This window comes from Wyeomyia smithii, chromosome 3 (assembly GCF_029784165.1).
Source record: "Wyeomyia smithii strain HCP4-BCI-WySm-NY-G18 chromosome 3, ASM2978416v1, whole genome shotgun sequence".
NCBI lineage: Eukaryota > Metazoa > Arthropoda > Insecta > Diptera > Culicidae > Wyeomyia > Wyeomyia smithii.
In genome coordinates, this window is record NC_073696.1 from 247,373,202 (window position 1) to 247,384,051 (window position 10,850).

At 38.3% G+C, this 10,850-nt stretch overlaps 1 protein-coding gene across 2 annotated transcripts in view; it reads right to left on the bottom strand.

Annotated features, from left to right (window-relative positions):
- The window catches only part of LOC129731897 (box A-binding factor), a 115,143-nt gene extending 104,805 nt beyond the window's left edge, over window positions 1-10,338 (bottom strand). For both annotated transcript variants that reach the window (XR_008729119.1, XM_055692264.1), the window contains exon 1: window positions 9,768-10,338. Coding sequence is in view for 1 of the 2 variants with exons in the window: in XM_055692264.1 (XP_055548239.1) it covers window positions 9,768-9,779 (12 nt within the window). In the remaining variant the exon portion in view is untranslated. The remainder of the gene's footprint in view (window positions 1-9,767) is intronic.
- Between the last annotated feature and the right edge of the window lie 512 nt (window positions 10,339-10,850).

Consider the following 10,850-nt stretch of genomic DNA (forward strand, 5'->3'; position numbering starts at 1 on the left):
ATATAATCCAGGATCTTATACTTCAGCATGTTCCAAAAGTTCGTCCTCGTCCGAAACCTATTTGGGGAAACAGGCAACTTACTAGACTTAACCGCACTCGTAAATCAACCTTGCGTGCCTATCAAAGGAATAGAAACCCTGTTAATCGCATCCGCTTTATTTGTGCTAGCCGGTCTTACAAGGCCCTGAACAAAAGTCTGTATGCGGCATTTGTACGTAAAGCCGAATATAACCTACGTTTGAACCCGAAAAGCTTCTGGATGTTTGTAAATACGAAACGTAAGGAGGAAGGCTTACCTTCCACTATGTTTTTGCTCAACAGTGAAGCGTCTACGAATCGTAACAAATGCGACCTGTTTGCTGAGCACTTTTCAAACGTCTTCAATAGCGGATGCGCTTCACCTGACGTCATTTCCGCAGCTTTGTCTCTGGTTCCCGATGATGTACTCAGTGTTGGTACGTTTTTAATTACCCCAGACGAAGTTGCTAACGCTACCTGCAGTCTGAAACAGTCATTCTCCCCTGGACCAGATGGTATTCCTGCTATTGTTTTGAAAGAATGCATCGAAAATTTAAAATTTCCGCTAACTGCAATCTTGAACCTTTCTTCGCAAAATCATCAATATCCCCGTAGATGGAAGGAATCGTTTATGTTCCCGGTATTTAAGAAAGGCGATAAACGAAATATTGAACATTACCGCGGAATCTCTTGCTTGTGCGCTTGCTCGAAAGTTTTTGAATCAATTGTTCATCATCATCTTATGTTCAGCGTAAAAAAATATATTTCTACTGCGCAGCATGGGTTTTATCCTGGCAGATCTGTATCTACAAACTTACTGGAGTTTACTTCATTCTGTCTTCGTGACATGGAACAGAGTCTTCGAATCGATGCCATCTACACGGATTTGAAAGCTACCTTTGATCGTGTTGATCATGGGTTACTTTGTGCCGAATGTTATAAGCTCGGAGTCGCCGCTGGAATGGTTGAATGGTTGAACTCATGTCTACGCCATCGTAAGATTGCTGTTAAGTTGGGTACATCGCAATCTACTTGGTTTAGTAACAGTTCCGGTGTGCCTCAAGGCAGCATACTGGGCCGCTGCTCTTCTCACTGTTCATCAATGATGTCACTCGGATTTTACCACCTGGTACACGACTGCTCTACGCGGATGATACTAAGATTTTTCACCTTATTGAAACACTTGAGGATTGCAGCAGGCTTTAAGAGCTTATCGATTTGTTTGATGACTGGTGTAATCGCAACTTCATGTTGATAAGCGTCCCAAAGTGTACCGTGATCAGCTTCCAGCGTAAAAAACAGCCCTTGTTATTTGATTATTCCATCGATGGAACAGCTCTGCAACGAAGCGAAGTTGTCACTGATTTAGTAATCTCATTAGACACGCAAATGACGTTCAGACAGCACTACTCGACAATTATAGATAAAGCCAATCGTCAACTTGGCTTGATTTATAGGATCGGAAAGGAGTTTGAAGACCCAGGCACTTTCCGCACACTCTACTGCTCTTTGGTACGGTCGATCCTGGAACCTGCATGTGTTGTATGGGATCCATACTATGATCATTGGATTCAACGAACTGAGCGCATTCAAAAGCACTTCATACGAAGGATTTGTCTCTCATTACCCTGGAGTAATCCTGATAATCTGCCGCCCTACGAAAACCTCTGTTTATTGATTGGTATCGCACCTCTTGAACAACGACGCAAGGATATCATGGCTAGAACAGCACACAAAATTTTGAAAAGTGGATATGATTGCCCAGCTCTTCTGACTATGCTGCAACTGCACTGCCCTCTTCGCCCGCAACGCCATCAGCGACTATTGCAGTTAAATGCGCACCGCACGAACTATGGCCTTCATAAACCTATTCGTCGAATGGCTTTAGGTTATAATCTTAACGATAATTTTAATTTTTAATGTTAGTTTAACTATTTTACATTGTAAGTGTTGTCCTATTGTACGATTTATGTTTGACTTGTAACTACTGCTATGTATTTGTGCGAAAAAGATGTTGGGTTTTTATGCCGGCTTGAAATCTGGTTCTCGCGCATATCAAGGTGGCGTTTTCCAGCCACAAACCCTCTATTAGTATAACTTCATTAAGACTACAAGTCGGATGAACAGAAAATTAATAATAATAATAATAATAATCTCACAGAGTTACTTTTAATACCAACAGTTAGAGAATGCAAATTCGTTCTAACTTGGAATACATGTTTCCTATACAACGAAGGTGGACAACCATGTAGGTTTCGAAATCTAAGGAGAGAGTTTTATTTGTGAAGAAGCTGAGATTTTTCAATTTTTCGATGAATATGAGTATTTTCAGACCCTGGGTCATGTCTGGAAACCGAAGGTTAAGGTCCAGAGACCAAATCATGATTTTCGACGCCAGCTTCATAGCCTAGACTGTGACGGTTTCTGGGAAGCTAAGTAAAAGTTCAAAACCTTTCAATATTGTAATTTTGGAACCAGGAATGAATAGGAAATCGGGGTCCGATGCCACATTGAATTTCGAAAAGGCAACATGCGGTTTTTGGAAATCTAAGAAAGTTGATCATGTACTCTGCAAAATCAGAATTATATCTAAAGACCAAATATCGACATTCGACACTATTTTTAATACCTAGATTCAAGTTTGTGAAAAATGGATATAATTGAGGAAATTGTTCTGAAAAATGCTACCCGATGTAATTATTACTAGAACCGATCTGACACGGCGGTTAATGGTATTTGCGAATCCGTGTAAAACTAAGAAAATGTTGAAACACTTCCAAACTTTGATATTTATAGGTGCCCAGAAATTGAGAGTTGGTGTTCAAAACCATTTTGATATCAAAAACGCCGACTTTCTGTTTCTTGAAAACTGTGAAAATCTGCAGAAAATATTCAAATATTTTCCAATATTAATTTTTCCAGAACCAGAACGTATGAAACTGAAACGTTGTTTCGAACCTGGTGATTTCTAGTCGTTAGAAAGCTTAATCGATGTTCTCACAAGCTGGATGACTCCTAGAGGCTGACGAATAATGTCCGGATATTGATAAGGATGGTAAGTAAATGCTCCCATTTCCAACCAAACTAATCCATTCCAAATTACGTTCCCATAATTACACCCGTTGTTTCCATCGATGACTGTTGGACATTTTTTAACTTTATTCTATACAAAAACGGCGTGCAGATTTTGTGGTGTGTACATTTTACCTGGATACGAAACTTAAAATTTAGAGTCAATTAACCTATTGTGAACCCCTTTCTTAAGTGGACCACTCCATATTCTCTTAACATTAATCGGAATAAGTAGGTTTCTAGTGATTCTAATACAGATTGCCTGGATTTTGGAGTTCGGTCACCATATAATTTTATTTTCACTGGATAGTTGATCACCGAAAAGAATCAACTATTCGAGAAAATAAAATACTCTTACGCCTACAACTTCTGCAAACTACTGCGAAATTTGGAGCCACTCATTAAAAATCACATCCATTTTTCTTCGATTCAATAGAGTTCCGTCGATATCAACCAATAAATGACGGTGAAAACTAGTGTTCGACATCGGACCGGGTAGGGTCCGGTAAAAGTCCGGTCCGGTCCAGTCCGAAGTCCGATCGGACCGGAACCTTTAAAGTCCGATTATTTTCCGGACCGGACCGGAACGGAGCCATCCGGACTTTGGAACGGACCGGGTAATGCTTTCCGGACCCCGGACATTTTCGCTGAAAAAAAAAAATATTATTCAATTTAGGTCATAGAACGCAGCAAGTCATTCTTTTTGATTTTCTTTGCCGCTTTTATTACTGTCAACCCATATGGCCTTGTTCGCCTTTTTAATAGTGCTGTGACTTTTAACCGGATATATTCGTGATCCGGTTATTCGAAGGTCGGATCACGGATGGGTGAACGAATACTATTCGGATGACCGGATATCCGGATACGGATAATCGAATAGTCGGAAATTCGGATATCCGGATATTTACTATTCGGATATCCGCAATTTTTTTCCTGACTTTTAAAGCCCATTCAACTAAAACGTAACGCGAAAAATGGCTTCTCACACAATTTTCCATCTCCTCGAAAGTAATTATTTACATGATTCTCATTAAACTATGGTCGGATACAAAATCCGGATATCCGGATATCCGTCTATCCGAAAATCCGGAAATCCTGTCGGATAATATCCGGATAACTGATTGTTCCGGATTTTGCATATTTGTCGGATATCCGAGGTTGGATATCCGGATATTTTAATCCGGATAGTCCCAGCACTACTTTTTAACATGTAACATATGCTTTAATTAATCACATGGTTCTTATAATATTAGAAAGACATTGACTGTTACATTTTTTTGCTATTTTAATGTTGCTCCTGCTATCACTTCGAAACTAGTGAACAACTGATAGACTCGCACAACTTGTTCTGAGTTTGTGCTTAATTGAATGCCATCGGCATACATGCTTAATCAGTTTAAGGGGTTATAAACCTTTTAAGTTTTCAAAAAACCGAAAAAAAATTTATTGTATTATCTTCAAATACAACATCTTGAGAACATTTTCACAGATTTTCATAAGGATCTGAGCAATAGGAAGAAAGTTAGAGCGATTTGCAGCGCGCCTCGCCACGGCCGCATAAGCTAAACTTGAAACTTTACACGCGATTATCTCGGAATAGTGATTTCCGAAAAATGACTTTGCCGTGATCCTGATTGCGGGAAAACTACTGAACCGATTACCTTCATCTTTTTTTTTAAATTTTCGTTATAAAATTCGCCGGTCCTTGAATGATCGCTTTTCGAAACATACAGTTACATTTTGCCGCAAAAAAAAATTTTAATGCAATTTTTAGCGCTCAAAAAGTGCATTTTTTGGGTGCTGAAAACAAAATACTCATAAAAGCGATCGTTCAAAGACCCGGCACACTTCTAAACTAATGAAATTATATGAGTTTTTTGATTTCGGTTGACCCGCTGAGTCTCTATCAGGATCACCGCAAGCCTCTGCAAAAAAATAGCGTTTCGAAAAAACGGCCATTACTCCAGTAATAATTAGTATATCTCAAAATCAAACGTATTTTGTTGTTGTTGATAAACTGTACTTTCAGAAAAATACCCCTTTGATGCAATGAAAATGGTGCTATGCACTTAAAAATAGATTCAAACTTCCCTCATTTTTCTCGACCAAAAAGGTATATAACCCCTTAAGACGTCCTGTGTGTTTCTGCGTCGAGTGTTCCACTCGAAAACAAATTTTCTTCGGGACGGGACGTTCTTCACATCACGCAGAAATAGTTTAAGTAGTCAAAGAATCCGGCAGCTACTTTCACTAAAATATTAGCTCAAAGAGGTCTGGTAGCAGGTTTTTGTTTAGAGGCTTGGTCTCTATTTTTAAGCTAGTCTCAAAAAAGTGTTTTTATCAACGCAAGGTCTTTAAAGTCGCTTTTTCACCTTAAAGTCTCTTTTCTATTTCTCGTTCAAATAATCTGGCGATTTTGAAAGAGGTATCTGTTGTGCAACAGAAAATGACATCGGGAAAAAAACGGCAGATACACGGCAGATTTTTTACGCGGATCCCGGAATTTACGCGGTTTTTTTTACGCGGATTCCGGAATTTACGCGGTTTTTTCAGGCGTTTTTTTTTAACGCAGCACGTATCCCCCGCGTAAAAAGCGACTTTAGTGTATTCTGGAAAAAGCAGACTCTCTGAGAACAGTAAAAACATGTGACAAAAGATATAATTTAGGTCAGGCCACTCTATCGAAAAGGCAGAAAAAAAAGGATATTTCAAATCACTGAGACCGAAATGGGAATTGAAATTTTTTAATCACCGAGACATGCAAACTGAGAAATTATACGTCACACCGGGAAAATCATCTTTCTGCATGTCTTTGGTTTTATTGATTGAAACATTTCTTTCAACGGAAGTATCAACGTGAAAACCTGTGAGCCAATTGGCTTGATTCTGCTTGTTCTGAAAAAGCTGGTTGTTGGTTTCAATTAAAGTCGACAGCGGCTTAACAGCACTACCTGCGTAATCAAACTTAATTCTGCTGTAACAGCTAATCATAGGCGCCAACATTGGGGGTCTTGGAATCACTTTTTGTTCTTTCCCTTCCCAATAATATGTTTAACGTATCATTTTACAACCAAGCACTTCCCGTCAATTCAGAATTTTATATAACAAAAACAAACAGTAGCCCGCTTTGGTTTGTGCAAAAAAATTTAAGCTACGAAATTGTCTATCTAATCAAAAAAACTTATTTTGAAAAAAATCTGTTATGACCGGATAATTTTTAAATACTACTTTTTGTTTTTGAAAAACAAATCAGTGTAGGATCTCAAAATTTATTTTTCCAATGTTTTTAAATAAAAGTTCAGAAATTCCCTAGAAACTATTGTTACACAGAAAGGACATGGTTTCAGAGGCAAAAAACGTGCAACCGCAAAAAAAAGAAAAAAAATGTCAGAGTTTTTTTTCTTTTCAAGAGTGCTCACTGTTGCTTTTTCAGAAGTGTTTTAGGCAAATGGATTTTCTTTTTAAAAAACTTATTTTGAAAAAATATGACATGACCAATTTTTTGAGGTCAATGTGTTAATTTTGTGTTAATTTTTTTTTCAGTGTAGGATCTCAAATTAGTTTTTTTTTTCAATATTTTCAAAAGAACGTTCAGACAATTCGTTAGAAGGCATTCATGAACAACTTATATCTAACTCATTAAGGTAACACGGGGCTCGTTGAAACAATTTTTAATTTTCAACTTGAAGGTTACCTAAAAAACTCCAGATAAAGGAAGTTTAATTTATTGGTTCTAAACATTAATGATGCTTCTTAGCTATCGAAAAAATAGTAGGGCAAATAGCAACACTAAATCTCGCAAATCGATTCGGGCCATGATGGATTCTAGATGAAGATAACCAATTACGATGTAGAAATAGTAGATTCAAATCTTCGTTTAAACTTGCCCCAGAGGCGAAAATGTAAGGAATAAACTAAAATGATGAAAATTCTTGCCGAAATAAAGACTTATTGCGCATTTTTTTTATATAATTACACTCAATCAACACAGAATGTTCAACTGACAACCTGTTTTTCGGTAGAAATGTATAACATAATACTTTCCCCAGCAAATTTAACCTTTTGTAAAAATGTTTTCATTGAATTCTGCGCATAGTAACTTCAATGTCTTTGAACGACTTTGACAGTTGGATACACCATCAACGACCGAAATGATGGCTCTTATTTCATCTTGCCCGGATATCAGCTTGCCTCCGTGTACCTTACCGTACTTCCAGAAGGACAGAGAAAAAATTGCTAGAAAAACTTTTTTCTTTGTTCAAATGAATTTTGGGCAACTTAATTGTCAATCTAAAAAACTTATTTTGAAATAAATCTAAAAAACCCGTTTTTTAACATAACTTTATGTTTAAAAAAATTAGCATAGAATCTTGAATTCAATTTTAACAATATATTTCTTTAAAAGTTTAGTTACTTCTCTAAAAGTCATCCCTTAACAACTTTTCTATATCTCGTGTTGTAATTCAGAAATATCGATTTATTTAAAAAAAACATCAGCCCTTTACAACTGTTAGTACAGCAAACATTCTCGAAAGTTACTTCGGGTAGTAAGGCTTCACACCTACAAAGTTTCATTGACTTTGAGAGGCTACTAGCATCACCTCAGTCGAGTTGACGCGAAATCCTTCTCAGATTTAGCGAGTTCTTGAAAAACTTTCACTCCGTTCCCTTTTTACGAAATGTTTGGCGTGATTTTTACGCGCCTTTTTAACGCGAATATCGAATTTTTTGTGGTTTATCACGCGGATTTTTAGGTTTTTTCGAAATATTTCGAATAATACTTTCTGTAAATCATTTATTCAATGTGTCGGATGAATTTATGGAAGCAAGAAATCGTAAGAAGGTTGCAAACGGTTTGGAATTAAAAAGAGCGAAAGTTGTGCAGAACTTTATGCAGGAACTTGCTCAAGTCGACGAACAATCAAAAGCGATAAAGGTGAAATTGTTTTCATAGTTCTATAACACTAGTTTTTATAGTTTTTTTTTTCGCTTCTGAGTCTGAATTTCTTCTTTATAAAGTTATTTTTATGGTCAGATTTTGGTCTCTTTTCGGTTTCTTTCTGGTCTCTTTTTTTTAGACATTTGGTCTCTAAAGTTCATATTTTCGAGTCTCTCAGTCGCTACCAGCTCTGCTCAAATAAATGTTCCAAAACTAGAAAAATTGTAGAACCAGCTTTTTTTGTTACTACACTTCAAATTTTTCAATTAGAAAAAAAAAGATAGAAAAACAAATTGCAAAATATAGTTTGTATTGTTCTGATTTAGTCAAACACTTTCCAACATGCATAAAAGTCTTTATGATAATTTTTTCACTGAAATAACGCTCTCGAAAAATCTGGCAACTTTTGTTCCCGGACTTCGGACCGGACTCCGTACCGGAACCGGAACGAAGCCAATCGGACCGGACCCAAATCGGACCGGAACGAGCTAGTTCCGATTTTTTACCGGACCAGAACGCGGACCCAATGTTTTCGTTCCGATGTCGAACACTAGTGAAAACATGTAGGGTAGGGCTACATTGGAGGGACCAGTTCCTTCAGTGGACCCCTCCGACAAAAAAAAACTGTTATTTTTTTTTATATAAATAGGAATTTATAAATGTTAAGATGAATTACCCTATCGTTCGTTAGTACCCTATAATTCGCCAAACATCTAATAACCTACTTGTGTTAATCGACGTACTTGTTACGCAAGACGTTGCAAGGTTTAATTCTCATCCAGAGCGATTCTGCTTCCTTAGTACTCACTGTATTGATCATAAATACAGCGAATACTAAGGAAGCTGAATTGCTTCCAAGTATCGAGGGTTTAAAACAAGATTATGGTTTTATTTGATAAACGGTATAAATCTACAATCAAATCTACATGATAAAATATGAAATTCAACCCCGAGCACGATCGAGCACTCAGCTGGTTTTATAAAAAAAATCAGCCCTGGAAGATAGCATTTACAAACGGAATTCAGGTTTTTAGATCATTGTATCTCATTAGAAGGTTTTAACGCATTTGAATTTGATATTGTCATTCCAGCATTTTATCCTCTAAATGACCAGAAAAAAAAGATCTATCCAAAGACACAATCTGAAATTTTCTGTTGAAGCTCGAAAAGAACACGATACTCGCTTGTCTGCACTGGTTAATTAGTATTCAGTGCTTCCAATCAACTGCTGAGACATTAGATTCTAATTTGATTCTAATTTGATCAGGAAATCCGGTACACCCTCTCCTCTTTGTTTAGACTTGTGAATACTTATCAAGGAATTAGTTTAATCCTGACCAGAAAAGTGGATAAATAACAGAAACGAATCGTTTCAACCCGGATTCACCGGATCCAGCACTAATCCCACTGGGACAAACAACATCTGCGCTCCGACAGGAGCGATTTTCGTAGTTTTCCATCGTCTTGTCCATGTAAGCAAAAACTTCCCGTACGGTGGTCATGCTTTGCACCGAACCGTCATTGTCTTCTCCACACTCTGCGCTGCAATTCGCAATTGTTTGTCCACCCCCAATAACAGCAGCGATGATGAACTTTTTCTCACTGCCCTTTCTACCACCCCCGAACCGTGATTTCAACTCCCTAACGCTATCCGTTCCCCAGTTTCCGACACTGATTTCCATCCGGATAGTTGATTCAATTTCGAGTTTCTATTCAACACTTTTCCAGCACACGTACCGTAAACTTCATTCTTGCTGCCCAGCCGTGCTCTGAACTTTGTCGAACTGAAAAATCACCTCCAACTGTATGTAGCACAAGCGCACACCAAACGGTTTTACACACTCACTACCGGACCACCGGACACGAAATTTGATTTTCCAATCAGCAGCAGCTATCCGAGGACCGAAAACAAAACCGAATTATTGATGCGTGTCTCGATACTAAAAACGACCCGATTGGCTTAGCTTAGTGAGGTTTTTTATTCGTTGGACTTCTGAGAACCGTACCGTACCGCACCGGGCAAACCCCGAATCCTGTTTTTTTGTTATTGCTTCCGAAAAGCGTCGTTTCAACGCATTCGAGAAGGGCACCGCAATAGACTAAAATCGAATTTTCCCAGCCTTTGAGTTTTATATATTTTAATAACACTTTTGCCACTTCTGCTGCACGAGAAGCATTAAAGTCGACGGAGGGCTCCCTTCCAGCGGTTTGCCGAACCCGGTGGTGCATGCGGTGGGTTCCGGGGGCCAATTCACTCTCACTACCGCAATCAAACCGAACCGACCGAACGAACGAACAAACGAGGTGATGCGATACAGCGCCCAAGCTGCAATTTAAATCTCTGCAGATCGTTTATTTTTGCAGCGCTCGCTATCGGCAGCAGCAGACGATTATGCAGCCAAGAATTACACGCTGCCCAGCGGAGATATGCGATGCTGATTAGGCGCTGTACGCCGGCAGTAGCGTGTGCTCAGGCCAAGCGGCGAGGCAGTTATCTGCATGGAAGGGCTACTGTAAACAATAACCCGATCGGAGGGATGTGCCACGATTAATCGGGTTATTTGTCTCATATGCAATATAAAATAAAATTATTTATCATTTATGTATTTGTTTATTTCATCAATCGAAATGCCTAAATTTGTAAATTCTTCTTGAAGAGAGTATATCGTTATTGCAAAAAAGCATTCCTTAGATGAATGTGATCTCATATAAGAAGAAAAATATTTCACAATCCTTTCTCAACCTAAAACTCGGGTCTGAACCATCAGTCTTATCAGGCAAAGAGCCCTGAGCCTACCTTAAACTCCGGCTTCCAGTTTA